The 16,927-nt window shown below is 46.1% G+C and overlaps 1 protein-coding gene across 4 annotated transcripts in view; it reads right to left on the minus strand.

The window, feature by feature from the left end:
• Ift140 (intraflagellar transport 140) overlaps window positions 1–16,927 on the minus strand; it is an 87,242-nt gene that overhangs the window by 42,987 nt on the left and 27,328 nt on the right. For 3 of the 4 annotated variants that reach the window (XM_076937159.1, XM_076937160.1, XM_034507484.2), the window contains exons 13-19: window positions 12,446–12,573; window positions 11,992–12,109; window positions 9,044–9,174; window positions 6,986–7,154; window positions 5,825–5,956; window positions 3,718–3,753; window positions 1,837–2,036 (exon numbers count right to left, since the gene is read on the minus strand). In XM_076937159.1, the coding sequence (XP_076793274.1) occupies window positions 1,837–2,036; window positions 3,718–3,753; window positions 5,825–5,956; window positions 6,986–7,154; window positions 9,044–9,174; window positions 11,992–12,109; window positions 12,446–12,573 (914 nt within the window). The remainder of the gene's footprint in view (window positions 1–1,836; window positions 2,037–3,717; window positions 3,754–5,824; window positions 5,957–6,985; window positions 7,155–9,043; window positions 9,175–11,991; window positions 12,110–12,445; window positions 12,574–16,927) is intronic. The other variant, XM_034507486.1, reaches the window with a different exon arrangement.

Here is a 16,927-nt window from a genome sequence, read left to right on the forward strand (position 1 = left end):
TCAGAAATGCCTTCATCTTCTCTCCAGCTAGGGTGTGACAGGCTACTGGATACTTCCAGAGGCCATGCTGCTTTCAGATACGCTGGATCCTGCAGTCTGTGGCTCCCCAGGAAGTATATAAAATCTGTACCTGTGGGCTTAAAAATGGTCCACAGAACCCAGGGCCTTCTGACCACATCTGTGACCAAGGTCCTGGTGCACCCTCCCTAGACGGCTTCTTGGGAAGCGGTGCTGCTTGGTCATGGCCACCAGGAGGCAGGAATCACTGCTGGCATATGCAGCAAGAGGAAGCTGGCACTATCAGAATATGAAGGCCAGGAGTGACATGCCCTCCTCTGGCTGCCTCTCCTAGTAAATGCCAAACTTTGTTACTTCCAGCCTTCTAGTGACTCATGTTGAGCAGTTTAAATTCTGAAGCCCATCCTAGGCCAAGGCTTTGTCTTAGAATATACACACAAAGACACTGATAATGACATGAGCATTTACAGATTGGCCACACGCAACAGGCTCAGCACACTTGGAAATGAGCAGGCCCATGTCCACGGTACAGCACGGTACAGAGTCAAGCATGTAGCTATGCCTTCCTCCCACTTGTCTCTCCCTCTAAGACATTGTCATTTCTAGTCAGACACTTATACTATGTATGTGCCTAAACACATCAGTATTGTGTATCTGTCTATATGAAGTACTTTAAAGGTTTAGAAGTGGCCATGCAGTCTGCTTTAGGTTGTGATCATGTCCATAGTCTAAATGAAAGTGATCCAGGAAAGGGTGGCCTTGGTGGTCACCTCCAAGCTAAATGTCTACACGGCCAGTGTGGGACCCCCCTCCTCCAACTGTAATAAACAGCTCTGTTCTGAAACTCACTGTGTACACCAGGCTGCACTCAGACTCAGAGATCTGCCTGCCTCTGCCTCCCCAGTGCTGGGAGCCACTTTGCCTGGCAACTTTTCCTTTCTCATGGTATAACTCTCCCATATTTTATTTTACTCTTTTAAATGAAAGTCTGTCAAATACTCATGCTAAGATTTTTCCCAATTATCTTAGGAGTGGACAAAGTACTTGCAGATGGCCTTTTTTCTTTTTTAAGATGGGGTCTTACTCTGCACCACAAACTGGCCTGGAATTCACTACACAGTCCAGGCTGGCTTCAGACTTACAGTAATCTTTCTACTTCGGCCTCCTAAGTGCTGGGGTTCTAAGAGCGAGCCAGCACATCTAGATCGTTAGCATTGCTTTCCTATAATTTAACTGCAGGTCATTGATAGTTTTGGTGTTTACTAATACTTTTGAGGAATATTTAGTACCTGCAGAACTTTTGACCAGAATATTTTGAATACTTTAAAATAAAAAAAAGTAATAAAGGAACAGCTACAGGCTCCCAGCACCACCAATACCAGGCATCAAGCATTCCTGCTGCAGCCAGTACACAGTGCGCCAGATGCGTCCCATGTCCTTGGGCCTGATGGGTGTTTCATTGAGTAGAAAAACAGTTAAACATTGTAATATGATCACAGAAGGGCTGTCAGCTTAAAATAAAATTGACAAAGAAGGCAAAAAATGGGCTGGAAAGATGGCTTAGTGATTGAGAACACTGCGGCTCTAATGGGAGACCTGTACCCACTTCATCATCGCCAGTGACTGTAGCTCCTGGGCATCAGATGCCCTCTGACTCAGGCACTAGGCATGCATGTGGTGCATATACATATATGCAAGTAAAACACTCACACATATAAAATAAGTGTAAGAAAGCTTTTTGGAAAAGAAGGCATTAAAAGGGCTGAAGGCTCTGGGGAGGATGCATATGACCTCTGGCACGAGTGAGGGGCTCCTTACCTCTTGATGAGTTTGATAGATTTGAAAGCTTCATCCATGTCTCCAATGGTGACAAAGAAGCTGAAGTTGAGCATGGCATCCCTAGTAGGCTTGTCACAGTCCTCCAGCCCCACAAAGTCTCGTAGGGGCCTCTTGGCTACCATCTGAGGGATGTGGTAGTGCCCAGAATCCACTCTGTCTTCTTTGTCTGCTTCTCCAGGCTGGAGGACAAAGGCCCCATAAGCTTGTCAAACAATATGTAAAGCTAATGCCTGCACTCAGTCTTACCTCCCTATATTCAAACAACCACTGGGAAATCTATATGCAGGGATGCATATGTATATAATCATAGGCCTAATGGTTACCACAGGGCCTGAAGAAACCTTTAAGGTCACTGGAAATGCAAAGCTTTGGGTCCTTGTTTTCAGGTAAACAAAGGCTGTCCAGGTATAAACTTGTTTGTCAGCCTCTAATTTAGTAATATCAGAGTCTCACATTAAAAATAACTCTTTCAACCTCCATCTCTTAGAGTTTCATTCATCATAAAGACTTTTATCAGTTTAAGTGACTTAACTAAAGTCAGATACACACGTATCCCTTAAAGTTAAAGAAAAGTAGCCTGTCTTTCTTGAACTGGAGGAACCTGAGGAGCCCACTCCCCTGCCATGGCTCGTCTATTGCTCTCAGCTTCTGTATCTGTGCTTCTCTCCAGTGTGGGCACTTCCTTCTCTCTGCAGACCATTTGTTCTGTATGCACACTCTAGCACATATCTGTCACATGACTAACCAAGTGGTGGCTTCAACCACCTCCCTTTCCAGCTCAGATGTCATGAACAATTCAATCTCACTGTGCCTTCTGAGTCCACCTGGTAGGCCCAGTGAGAAGGCCCTAGGAGGAACCAACATTTGACCTGGACTCTGAAAATCTGGTGGAATTTATCATGCCTTGTAGTTGGAAAACCCTTCTAGATACAGCATAGGGCATAAGCAAAGGTTCTGTTGATGGCAGCTTGAGTTTCTCTCTCTCTCTCTCTCTCTCTCTCTCTCTCTCTCTCTCTCTCACACACACACACACACACACACACACACACACACACACACACACACGATAATACCAACTAGGTAACAGAAGAGTTTGGCTAATTGTGCACCAAGCTGGATGCTGTCCTTCACACTGATACAGTATCATCCCTGGTACGGTTCTAATGAGAACACAGTTTACTGTGCGAGCACCCTGGGGAGCCTTGGAATTCCTTGCTTATGCACCATACTTCTTATTTTAGCTCCTTGTTACTGATCTGTGAGGAACTACTTTCTATGGCCACACTGCCCAGAGCACATCTGAACCTGTCTCATCTTAAACAGGGAGTTAAACAGGGCTTGGACCTCATGGTATTTGGATGGGAGGCAGAGACTTTTAATCCTATGTCAGAGTAGACTAGAGCAACCTGACATCACATGATAAGGGTGCTTGGAACTAAGAATACTGGACTCTCCCAGAGCATTCTGGGATGTATGGGTACTGAAAACCTGTGGAAAAGGAGACTGAAGAATGGCCTGTCAGCAAACAGAGGAAGAGCAGCTTTTAAAGAAACACAATGCCTTCAGGCTATTCCTTGGCAGCACTTTGCAGGGTAAACTAATGATACTACCTGGATTACAAACATAGGTGGATCAAGCATTCCCTGCATCTGGAGATCATATGCAATGGTTCCACATGCCACAGGTACACACCAGACTAAGAACTGATGGACTCCGTGACAAAACCAAAAGCCCTCACCTCCAGGAAAGTTTCCTACGCAGGTGAGCAGGAATGGCACACATGACACAGTGAGAAGAAAAGCGTCTCAGGGACATGACAAAACCAAGGTGACAAGCCACAACCTGGGGCTTCGTACTTACGACCGCATCATAGACGCCTCTTCTGTGGAACAACAACTATGAATGCAGGCAGAGAGGGAGCCAAGAAAAAAGAAAGCATGCATAAATGTGTAGACGAAACACAAGTGCAGAATGTGAAATTAACTTAGAAAATTCAACAGAGAGCACTCAAAAGAGCTTTCAAAATTCTGTTTTCAGGTCACGGGGAAATTAAATCAAAGAACACAAAACAAGAATGAAAAATCTATCAGTATGGTGGAGGAGTTCTATTTAAAAACAAAGCATTAGGGATACCGGCACTGACAGAGAAAGGACTCCCAGAACTACACAAATCACATGAACACCTTCCCAGTTGTCACAGTCATGAGCCCCATTTTCAAGGCATATGAAAATGTAACATGCAAACTGCTCACACACAAGCTTCTAGTGACTGTGTGATAGATACCACCACATGTGCTAACTTGGGAGAACTGGAACTGACTGTCTTAGATTTGTCTTTATTAAGACATGTGTATCATTATATATGTATGTTTGCAGATCTTAAAACTAGAGGCTGATCAGTAAACAGTCACGAGTCGCGGGGCAGCAACCACATCTGCACTATTCTCTGCAGCAGTTCCTCTAAAGTGACTAGCAGCTCTGGCAAGAGCTGAGTGCAGCTTGTAAGCTTGTGACTGCCTGACAGTCTACATGGTAAGGTTTCACTAGCTTATGATTGTGTGGAGGGGACTGCATAGGTCCGGGCTTTACTCTGTCTCCCTGGGGCCAATCCTACTACTCACTTTTGACTACAAAAGTAACAAAAGGCTCAGTCTGCCACAGTTGGAAACATCTGAAGTCCTAGCAATCTCGGCACTCCAGCGGCTGAGGCAGGAGTACTGTGAGTTCAAGGCCACCCTAGGGCACACTGATAAAACTTTGCAAGAAAGAAAGTGGAAAAACAGAGAGAGGAGGTTAGAGAAATGGCTCAGCAGTTCACAGTACTCAATGCTCTTGCAGAGAACTGCAGTTCAGTTCCCATCACCCAGGGGATTCACCACCACTTGTACCGCCCGTGGTTTCCACAGCACTGTACTCATGTGTATATACTCACATGTACACACATATACATACAATTAAAAGCCATTTTTAAAAAGATAGGAAGGTTCCTTTCAGACAATGAGAACAGCGCAGGGATCATTTTAAAGACTGCTGTTTGCATCGCCATATAGGGAGACACAGAAACACCTAGGTCAAGAGTAAAAGCTGACAGTATAGGTACTCTCCCTCCACTTTTCTGGTATGCTAAAAAAAGAGACATGATATGGATAATGTGTACATTTTTTCCAGAAGATGTGGGTCCAGTAAGAGGGCGGCTTCTTCAGTTCAGGAGATCCAAGCCACAGCAGCAGCTGCAGACCAGTGTGGAGCTCACCAACAGCTCCAGCCCCAGAGGCCCGACCTTGGCCCCACAGGTACTAGCTCCTATGTGGAAAAATTCCCTCAGGTAAGTTTGTGGGGTGTAGCTCCATGTGTTTGAGGGCTTGAGTTTGACCCTCTGTACTGAAAGAAGGCAAGAAAAAGAAAGAAGCAGCAGCAGCTGCCTGCAGTCACCACAGCTACCACCTCTCAGGTGGCAATGGAGCCCAGAGCTGAAGACCTAGCAGCTGGTAAAAATGGACCCAGCAGCGTGGGACTGCCTGGACTCAGTCCATGCAATGTGTCATTTTAGAACCAAAGTCAAAATGGATCTCTGGCACATAAAACAAATGGGTCAGGATGTGTGCTAGTGTCTGCTTACCCCACTCCTTCAAAAACTTATAAATGTGCATGGGCCTCATTTACGTCTAGGTACAGAAACCTGAGTTGTGACAGCAGCTGCTATACCGTGAGCATCTCTCACCTGGGCTGGGATCAGGGAGATTTGTATCACTTGTAATTCCTAAATTCCTCAAGAAGAATATAGGGATATTTATTCTAAAAAAATCCAGCTAGAATACAAGGAAATGACAAAGGCTTAAAGTTTGCCTTTAGAAGGAAAGCCAAGAGGGAAGGGGCCACTCACATCTCAAGCATACTAGAGACACATGAAAGAATCCACCAGGGAAGGGAGAGGACAAGAATAACTGCAGGTACCAGGCATTCCCACCTTTTTTGTGAAGTAATAGTGAGGCACTTCCATGCCCAGAAGGTTCTGGTAGGTTGAAGGCCGGGGGAAGCTGTCATGGAGCAGGAAGCCATGTTCTTCAGAAGCAAAGAATGAGAGAATCAACACTTCTTCCTGGAAGACACAGGGCAGTGTTGCTCTGTTTTAAATTCAGCAACATAATTCCCTATTCTCTTCTCAATTCCTTTTCAGGGTATACAGTCTGGCAATATTTCCTTCATCCCAGTGTTACAGAAGCCAGTTTTATCTATTTTATCATTCTGAAACTTGAGAATCAAGGACAGGATTTGTTCCTGATATTCTCAGGGCACTCACTGATTTCAGATGGTCTCAGGGGCAGACTCCCATCTATGAGGAGAATGCCTCCATCAAAAAAATAAGTCCTTGCTGGGCAGTGGTGGTGCACACCTTTGATCCCAGCACTTGGGAAGCAGAGGCAGGCAGATTTCTGAGTTTGAGGCCAGCCTGGTCTACAGAATGAGTTCCAGGACAGCCAGGGCTACACAGAGAAACCCTGTCTCGAAAAACCAAAAAAAAAAAAAAAAAAAAGAGTCCTTGAACAACAACAGGGGGAGTTGTGCATGCAAACTGTTCTGAGAGGAAGGTGGGTTACAGAGTCACACAGACTGCTTTACTTTTGAGGCACAGCTGACATCTTATAAAACATAAGCCTAGCAAAATATCAGAGTCCCAGTCCCTACGAGTGTACTGTTCTAGAAGCAAGAACATATCTACATGGAGGCTGAACCCTACAGGAGGGTAGGCAGTGAGGAGGGCAGAGACAGTGACTGAGGTCAGGTTATTAGCAGTGATAGACTTAAAGCTGTATCTCAGACCCAATCTCAGTATGTGCTAACACATTACCGTTAATTCATACTGACTATCTATAAAGTGCTCTGCCCACAGAGAAGGAGTAATATGGAACAGTTAAGAAAATCAAGAAATCAATATTTGGGGTCAGACTAGACAAGAAAAGTGGCTCAGAATAGGTCTGTGAGGCTTTGTTTTTGGAAATGATCTTGGTAACACAGTGATCTTATTCATGAATGAATTTTCCCAGTAACTGTCCCATAAGCTATGCCAGGAAGACATTATCTTGCAAATGGTGACCATAAACAGGTGACATAGCAAAGCAGAAGGTACCTTGTGGCATGTGCCTTCCTCCACATGGGGTTGCTTGTCCACAGCTTGTGGCTGGGCTCCAGGTGCCTCCTGCAAGGCCTCGCACACAAACAGCCTAGGCTCACTCTGATCCCAGAAATGGTTCACAGGAACGTAACTTGCTAGGCTCTCATTCATAAAGAAGTGGGTCCTAAAACAGAAGGAAAAACCCAGCCCCAACTCAGAGAGGAGGACTTCTACTGCTGCTGCACATACCCGCTCACAATCCTGTCAGTCAATGCCAGCAGGTGACAACACTGTTGGCAAGTGTATGGCTTCTGGAGCACCTTTGGGCCACTCACCGCCACACAGTCAGTCTATCAGAACACTTTCTTGCAGGCTTTGAGAAACAGAGGAGAAAGGGCTTGTGAAGTCTGGCTTAGGGGGACACAGGGAGCTCAGTGAACCAGGGGGCAAAGACTGGAGATCTCAACAGGAAGTGAGTATGGTGATACATGCCATTAGTCTCAGCTATCTGGAAGATGAAGGCAGGGTAATCACATGCAAAAAAAAAAAAAAAAAAAAAAAAAAAAAAAAAAAAAAAGAAATTTGAGGAAAGGGACTAGTCAGCATTCTTACATGCACCCTGAGAGGAGTGCAGTAAACCCAGGGTGGATGATGGCACTGCTGGGGCTCAGTGGCCCTTGGTGGTTATGAAGGACCCACTCCTATAAGAAACATAGACCTCTCATAGACACCACCAGCACTGGTGGTGTGCCCACAGGCCGTGGCCTGCTTAGCTCTGTGTGTAACTGATGTGACACGCACAGAATTTAGGATGGAACATATACCTATAAGATAAGGACCTATAAGATACCAGACACAAGTTGTGTCCTTTGTACTATGAGGAGTCTGGCCAGAGAGACTGGCCTGACAGAATTGGAACAGGCAGAGGATGCTGCCTATTCTTGAAAGAGAAGCCATGAAAATCAGGCAGAGAGGAGAATTAGAAGACATTTCACCAGATAAAGAGGGGAACTGGCAGGAGGGAGTAAGGGAAATGTTAGTTCCAAAGATTTTGGACCCTGGATTGGGCTGTGTCAGTCTGAGGGGTGCCCACATTCTGAAGCAGATCAGTGGCTCACTTAGGTGGAAAGGGAAGGAGCTGTTGTCCTAAGGCACCAACAGAGATGAGAAGGAGAGCAATCCGCTGAAAGGAGGCTCCAGAGAAGGGTCCAGGCAGGAGTCCGGGAGAGGCAGGAAGAATTCATGGTATATTGTGCAGGAAGATCTGAGCCAAGAAGGAGGAACCTGCCAGAGTTATTGGGAGTAAGCCTGGGGCTGGGGTGTAACTCAGGGTAGGGTTATACTTAGCACACACCAGGCTCAGGGATTCATCCTCAGCACCACAGTCAATCAAACAACAAAGACAGCAACAGCAGCAGAACAGTACAAAAGGGATGACAGAAAAAGTGAGCCACGCATGAAACCCTGCTCGTGCCCGTTCCTCAATTCTCTGTGGGCTCCAAGGCAAGCCTCAGGTTCCCACTTGATCTGTGTTCTGCACTCACGCCACTGTAGGCGCACCTCACACCTGATTCACATCACAGAGAATTAAATACAGATGGTAGCAAAGTCTACAAGTGCTTGACATCTCAAGAACATGCTTTCTGTAGCAGAAACTATATTTACATGCTACACCAACCCCCCCTCCAAAAAAAAAAAACAAAAAACAAAAAACAAAAAAACAAAAAAAAACAACCCACAGTTATTTCTTATTTTCTCTAAAAACATTCTCTACAAAGGCCTCTTTCCGGTCAGAGTTGCTGGTAGGACTGTAGCCACTCGGCTCTGGGACATTTCTAGAGATGTTTGGGGAGAGGCTCCATAGTTTGAGTTTCTACTAAGCCAGTTCCATAATCTCAACCCTGGAGCAGAGGCCAAGAACTTAAATCTACTTCAACTGTTCACTTGTTGGTTTTACTATTTGGTTTTTCTACTAGTAACTTCTGGAAGGTTCTGAAATTCAAATATAACTTAGTAAGTTGGACAATTAGGCATATACTGTTTTCATCAAAACCCTCTCAGCTGTAATCTTACTCATTAGTCGGCGGCTCATTAAAGGGCAGAGTCTGTATCTGTCCAATCTGTCCAGTCTTGAAGTCGAAGACATTCATTGTGTCCATTTCAACATCATAGATGTAGATTTTAGAATCAGGACTGTTATCAACCTAGGAAAGAGAAGACATAGTGGTGCGGGAGTGGGGAGTCCTTTAGGAACTGTGCCCAAGGGACTGACAGCATGTACTTAGGGGAACTGCACCTGTTGCCAGCCACTTTGGCTTCCAGTAATTGGCACACTACCAGAACAATAACTTAATTCTTTATTATTAAGCCAAGTGAAATAGGTTCTTAGTTATTACTTTGTAATTTCAGAAAACTTAGAACAAAGTCTAAAAAGTTGTGAGCCACTCTCAGTTTTGACTGGAGATTTAAAATAAGAAAACAAAAATAGGGTTTTACTGAAATAGCTTCTTAGTTAATACTTTGTAATTTCAGAAAACTTAGAACAGTCTAAAAAATTGTCAGCTACTCCTTTACTATGTAGCCTTGGATAACTTGGACCCAGCTGGCCTTGAACTCACAGAGATCTGCTTGCCTCTGCCTTCTGAGTGCCGGAATTTAAGGCATATGCCACCATGCTCAGCCTGGAGGTAGATTAACCAAGGGACTCAAAAGGAATCTGGATTTATGGCAAAAGTATTACTCATACAACTGAATACAAATGAAATAAACATCACAAAGATGGCGGTGATGATTGTTTCCATTGGGCAGCTGACACGAGTAGAGATCCTAGTAGAGACCAGCAGCCGGAGCACAGAAGCCTGGCTGCTCCTGTTGGACTGCCTGTGGCTCACAGTGCTGAGGAGCTTCTAAGGGGCTGCATCCATTGTTAATTCACAGAAGCACCAGTCATGAGAGCGAGATGTGGGAGTCACCACGTGAGCATCGACAGATCAGTGGAGAAAAGTGTCTGTCCAAACATCTCAGACACATGCTGCAATGTGGATAAGCCCCAAAATGTGACACAGGTGAGAGAAGCCAGACTCAGAAGGCCACACACTTTATAACATGTCCAGAACAAGAAAACCTAGAGGCAGTGAGCAGGCTTGAGGGTGACAGGAGGGAAGGTGTTTAAAACCAGCCAGAGGGGCAGCTGTACTATACTGCAAATGTGCCAAGTGCCACTTAATTGCTCACTTAAAGGGTTGACTTTACGTTACACAGGTTCTCACCTCAAGTGTTTAGAGACCCTATTTTAAGATAAAGAAATGTCAGCATCCCCAGGGCACACTGAGCCTGTAATGCTGTGTAGTAGAAGGAGTTGGAGACATAGCAGCCCAGGTCCCAGGAGGCAGCATAGGCAGTAACAAAGGCCCAGCTGAGGGTTCTTTTATGCCATCTCTGAAAACTGCTTGGACCTTGCCCCTCATCAGAGTGCTTGGTAAGTGAAAGAAAACAACCGGATCTTGGGTTGAGGCTCAGCTGTCCTAGGCTGCTGAGCTGCCCAGGGGATTCTGTCCACCCTTACCGAATGACGACACATTTTAAAGATGTCAAAGAAAAACTTTGAAAAAATTTCTTTGATTCTATGTGCACGAGCATTTTGCCTACATGTATGTATGTGTAGCATGTGTGTCTGGTGCCCAAAGAGGACAGAAGAGGCTGTCAGATCCCCTGGCATTTGTGTTAAGGATGGTTGCGAACCACTAGGTGGGTGCTGGGACACAACCCAGGTCCTCTGTAAGAGCAACAAGTGCTCCTAACTTTTGAGTCATCACTCCAGCCCCTGCACACAGGGATTTTGGAGGGTCATGGATATCCTCTTCACAGTGTTCCAGCGTTCCCTGCCTGGGTCTGGAGGACTCTCCACTATGGGTCTCACGCTGCCTCCACTTTGTGTCCTTATTACTTTTGTATTACTTTAACAACTCCCACTCCTCTTCCCCTGTTCCAGCTGAGCTGCCCTTAGGGTCAGGGTTTTTAGCTGCAGTACCTCTCAGGCTACTGCTAAATCCTGTTTTAAGATAGGGTCAGTAAGACACCAAAGCACAAGTGACGATGATGACGTTCTCGCTGTTGTCTTAGCATGCCTACTTGTTCTTCTGAATACTTGCCAGGAAGACTATTATGTACATGTACATATGAAAGAGCTGAGCAAAGGGAGGAGCTGGGCTTGATCCACCCCCCCTTTCTTGTTTCCTCCACTGTGACATCAGCATTTACGTCCTGGCTAATTCAAGGTGTTCCTTAGAATTTCCACCAATGGGCACAATCTGAAAGACAGCCCTGGACTACTCAAACAATAAGGAACACATATGCAGAAGGAAACTTTATTCTAGCAGGTACTAGAGTCACAATGGGATGTGAGTCCTTTGAAAAGGTGAGATAAAATTTTGCCAAAACTTTATATAGACAAAAGAAGATACTGTAAGCTTAATAGTGGTCTTTTCTTGTGACAAAGGTGCTGTGCTAGGTGATGAAGAGACAAACAAGAGCTCTCTGAAGAAGACACTGCTGATTCTGAGGAAAACAAAGAAGGGCAGGAAAAGATGGAAAGTGTGTGCATGTAACCATGTAAGAATACAGTGTGGACCAGGAGTGGTGGCACATGCCTTTTTCCCAGCACTTGGGAGGCGGGGGACGGACGGAGGCCAGCCTGATCTACAAAGTGAGTTCCAGGATAGCCAGGGCTACAATCAACAACAATCCTCCCCACCCCTCAATCCCCCCCCCAAAAAAGAACAGACTATGTGTGTCCCAAGATGGAAGCTGGCAGAAGAGAGGCAATAGACGGTGAGAAACTTAGGAAAGGATGAAGCAAGGAGGGGTTAGAGAGAAGGCTAGACATGAAGACCCAAAAGACCTAATAAGGAGACAGAACAGACAACTATATCTGTCAGGGCCTGTCAGGGGCCAAAGGCACAGCCCCTATCCTAGGAGGTCCTTCATATGGACCAGAAGGCCGGCAGGGATGTTGGCCTTACCTTGCTAAGGAGGATGCTGATCTTGTTCCCATTGGCGTTGCATCTCAGAGAAGTGATGCTCCCCACATCAGGGATCAGCTGGGCCAGGTTCCTGCAGCTGCAGTGCACTTTTGCTTCCCTGTGTGAGGACAGGAGAAGAAAGGATGATATCAGCATCCTCTTGGTACCTTCCTGCTGGTCACAGAAATTAGTTTCTCTGACTGCTGAGACCTTGGCCTACAGGGTATGCTGCTCAGCTCACAGCTTCTCACCCTGTGCATTTAACCCCCTAGTCCAGGGAAAAGGAGGCTAATTTTTAGAACCAATAAAAGGTCTCTTCTAAATGACAAAAAAAAAAAAAAAAAAAAAGTATCATGTGAAATAAGACTTTGTTTTAACTTCCTGACTACTAAATTGCCTCATAACTTAAAAAACAAAAGAGCATCTAATACTTGTGTGTGGATGGAAACTGTACCTTCTGGAAAGATCAAAACTTTTAAAGTGAGCTAAATCTGTCCCTGCAACCAGGAAAGTCCCACAGACGTCTAGGAAGCAGGGGCTCCCCTCGGTCTCAGAGAACAGCAGAAGTTGTTTGACAGTTCCCTGGGGGAAAGAAGAACAAGTTAGCTGTGCACTTGTATGGTGCCCCCTTTCTCTCCTGAATAACATTCATCTCGTGCACTCCACTCACACATCCAGTAGTGATTACTAACGGGCTGGCATGCATTAAACCGGGGTTGGTTCCATAGGAAGACAGGTCTGTCTTCAGTATAGCCTTGTGCCATATGCCTCAGGGCAAGGATCAAAGAGTCACAGGCCCCTCAGCTAAGAAGTGCTCTGTGGTCATACACAGGATGATGGACTGTAGCAAGGGTAGACAGATGGTGACCTCTGTCCCTGTGACTTGGTCTGGGTGGGCACTCTGTTAGAGTGGCCATGATTACTTTTCATGTGGCCGGATGTTAGGTACGTGGTCTTCTGGGTAGTGAGGTGGGGAGAAGACCTCTGCCAGGATGGCTGTTACATCCTGGACATATGCCACTTGTGAAAGGCAATCCACACTTTTTCCTATATCTTACATCTCAATAAAATGCTTAAGAAATTAATGTCTCTTCTGTGGGCAATGTTTAAAATGAGGTGAACCAGGAAGAAGCCAGCTATCAGAGAGCCCAGAAAAGGAGACAACATGTACTGAGCAGTTAAGTGACTGTGTATCCTTAGGTCTGGTAGTCAGAAATGAACAATGGAGAGTTGTATGTTTTGAGGGTGGGCAGATGGAGCAGGGGCCATATGGGTACACGACTGTGGGAAAGGAGGCAGTACTCTCCAGGTCAAGTTTATCCACACCTGCTGTTTCCATAGTTTTCACTTCTCAGGTGCCACACACATCCTGCCTGGACTCAGGAAGTGGGAGTGACTTCTCTCTCCCCTCACTGCCAGAAGCAGGCCCTCAGAGTCTCCTGATTATACCTCCCTGGCTTCTCTTATCCTCCACCAACTCCTTGATCTTCTCACTACACAAGCACACAAGTTATATTCTTTTTTATTACATAAGATTTTCAGTGATTCTTTGGGAATTTCACATCATGCACCCCGATCAGGCTCACTTTTCAGTCTCCCAGGTCTGCAGCCCCCAACCCCTGAAACCTCTTTCCATTCCTGACAAAAATAAGAAGGGCCAAGCGGTGGGGATGCACACCTTTGATCCTAACACTCAGGAGGCAGAGGCAGAAGGATGTCTCTGAGTTTGAAGCCAGTCTGATCTACAGATTGAGTTTCAGGATGATCAGGGTTCAAACCCTTGTCTCAAAAAACCAACAGGAGAAAAAACAAAACCGCATCTGATTTGTGTTGCCCATACACTGGAGCACGGTCAAACTCCCAGTGGCCAGCTCCTTAAAGAAACTGAGTCCTTCCCTTCCTGGACCCCTGTCAGAAGCCATCCGTTGTGGAGAGCTACACCTCAGCATCCTTATCACAGTTTTAAGGGTTCTCTTCCATGGCTTTGTGTCTTGGCTGTTACTTTTGGGGGCTTGGGGGTTGTCACAGAGCCTTTCATGTCCTTTTCAACTGTGAGTCTGGCAGGCATTGACACCACTGCAAAAGTAGTTTCTTTGCCCTTTACAGTCAGCGGGAGCACAGATCACAGACTTCCACATGGAATTTGGCATCAGCATATGCCATGGACCTCAGCATGATCTCCAGTGGCAGCACAGACTATGACATTAACACAGCACTCTGCCATAGCATGGGCTGAGGACATCATCATGGCCTCAGGCAGCAGCACAGACCACAGACATCCAAATGTCCTGTGGTGGCAACATGAGCCACAGATATCAACATGACCACCTGCTGTTGGACCACACACATCCACATACACCATGGCCTGGGGTAGTGGATCACAGATACCAATGTGGCCTCCAGGGGCCGACCACAGAGGTCTTTCCAGGAGTCCAATCCAGAATGTAAACTATTTTTCACCTCAGACATCCTGTCGTTGCTCAGAACCAGGGCGATTGTGCAGCTGTTCAGGGCTGAATCTGCTAAGCTCCAGGCTGTTGCACATTACTCCGTGGGCCCCACTCAGCAAGAATCATGCTCCCCTGTCTACTGCAACCCCCTCTCACACCAGTCTCCATCGCCACATCTCCAGTTCTTCAGCCTCTCTCCACCATACACTCATGGCTCTGTTCCTCCATCTTTCCCACCTCTCCATCACATAATCCTTTGTTAAAGTGGTATTGGAAACGTCAGTGTGTCACACAGTACTTTTTTTTTTTTCCCAAACAGCTTTACATTCAAATATTCATTGCAACGAGTTGTTGGTCTAGTTCAAAGTTTCTGGTTTCTGAAGCACCATCAATACTGGACTATTGTCCCAACTTGTATTGGCTATCCTGCTGTTGCTCAGAGTCAGGGTGAAGTTGCAACTAGGCAGAACATCTGGGGGTTGGTTCTGTGTGCACTCCTGGCTGCCATGTATCTCCATGTCCCAGATGTCTGCCACTCTGAGGCTTGCTAGGCTCAACCTTGGTGTTCAGAGCCTGCGGGCAGCGTGGTTGCTCCTGCCCCCACTCTCCATCTACCTGCAGGGCAAGTAGCACAGGCTACAGCCACTGTGGCTCCATGTTTGGGGACCAAGTGGCTGGTGGGCCTAGGGCCGACCCTATTCAGTAATGAAATGTTTCTGAGAGAGCTCCAGGCTGTTGCAAACCACCCTGTCCTCAGGGCCAGCCCCTGGGCATGACTGTTGTGTCCAGATTTCAGGCAGTGCTGCTGCCCTGTGCTTCTGTCTCCTAGCAGTGCAGGCAGCAGCTGTGGCAGCTCCATGCTGTTGTGGGCTGACCAGTGGGCCCAAGGCTGGCCCTATTCAGTCATGCCCTGGTTCTGTGGGAGCTTCAGGCCTCTACACTTCTCCCTGTCATCTGTGCCTGCAGCTCCAGGCTCATCTGGCATGACCTCTGTGCTTGCAGCCTGCTGGCTGAGACTGGGCAGTGAAGGGTACAGATTCCCCATTCTTCACCTCTTGTGACTGTGGTGATCTTTCTTGCCAACTTCATGAGTCCATTTTTTAAAAGCATCTTCCCATTAAGACTTGCTTTTTTCCCTCTTTAGTTGTTTTGGAGATACTGCAGGCTCTGCAGATTCCTTTCCTGTCACTGTGTTGCCCTTCAGAGTCTCCATGGGTTTCAGACTCCATTGAGCTCCATGGTGGGTGTCATCATCTTTGTTTTTCTTGAGAAGCTATATTCTAATGAAAATCAACACAAAGCCAGAAGAGGCAAGCCAAATCTATCCTATTCCTGCTGACACCAACATCATCAGTGCAACAACCTCCTGCCTCATTCCATTCCACCCAGGGCTCTAGCTTCAGTTTTGAACATATACCACCCATACTGTAACCTCTAAAGGTAATAGTGCAGAAAATGGAAAGAAAGTATCTGAAGTCACCTCATCACTGAGCCACACATGTCCGCCTCCTGAAGAGAGATAAGGGTCTACAAGGACAGGGCAGATGTTTGACAGAAATGTGAGAGAGACCACTAGTATTTCTTCACTGGCCACAACCAGCACACATGACGTCTCTGACACTAAAATGGCAGATAGGCTGGTGGTGTGTGTGCATGAGGATTGGGTTGTCTCCAAACACTGCACCCAAAACAAAACCCAAAGGAAGAGGTCGGGGGGAGGAGCCTGAAACCTGCAGGTCCTGTCTCTACTCTGGTACTGCTTTTCCTTAATCAGTTGTGAAGAATAGTACTCCCTTGTAGGCTTTGATTTTTCAAAACCTACTTTTAATAAGGGATTTAAAACGTTTTAACCTCCCTTCTAGCCCATCACCCACCAGAGGCAGTGGAAAAGAGAAGTTATTACAATACAGGCGAAGTGGACCTTCTTAGAAATAGTTCTTTGGAATAAATCTAGTCTGACATATCTAGAAAAATATCTACTTCACTGGGCCAATCACCCCAAATCTCCAGAAGCAGCAAGAAGCCACCAGAAGTTTTTTGGTGCATTTCTTTTTATAAAGTCATGGCAAACAATGACCAATAAGAAATGGCAAGGCATACCAATGCCATCCAGCACTGTCTACTGTCTGGGGGTTATATTTATACTTCTTCTAAACATAATGTGTCTTTTTATGTGTCTGCTTCAGGAAAACATTCTTTCATGTGCTTGCTTTAGCAAAACATCCTCACCTGTGTGCCCCAACAAAACATCATTTGACATAACTGACTCTCCAAAGAAAGCACAAGTTATCACCCTTTATCGTCTCCACATCCATAGCTGACACTCCATTTGAGACTGTTAAAGCCAGAGTGCAAACGTCAGAGAATGAGAAACAGCACAGGCAGGAGAAACAGTGGCTCTAGATATAGGCTGCCCAGTGGGTGCAGACATTCTGCCTTCTAGCCTCTCTGCTCTCCTGAACCTATAGGCTATAGAAAAACATGCC

The sequence above is a fragment of the Arvicanthis niloticus genome, chromosome 6 (genome assembly GCF_011762505.2).
Source record: "Arvicanthis niloticus isolate mArvNil1 chromosome 6, mArvNil1.pat.X, whole genome shotgun sequence".
Lineage (NCBI taxonomy): Eukaryota > Metazoa > Chordata > Mammalia > Rodentia > Muridae > Arvicanthis > Arvicanthis niloticus.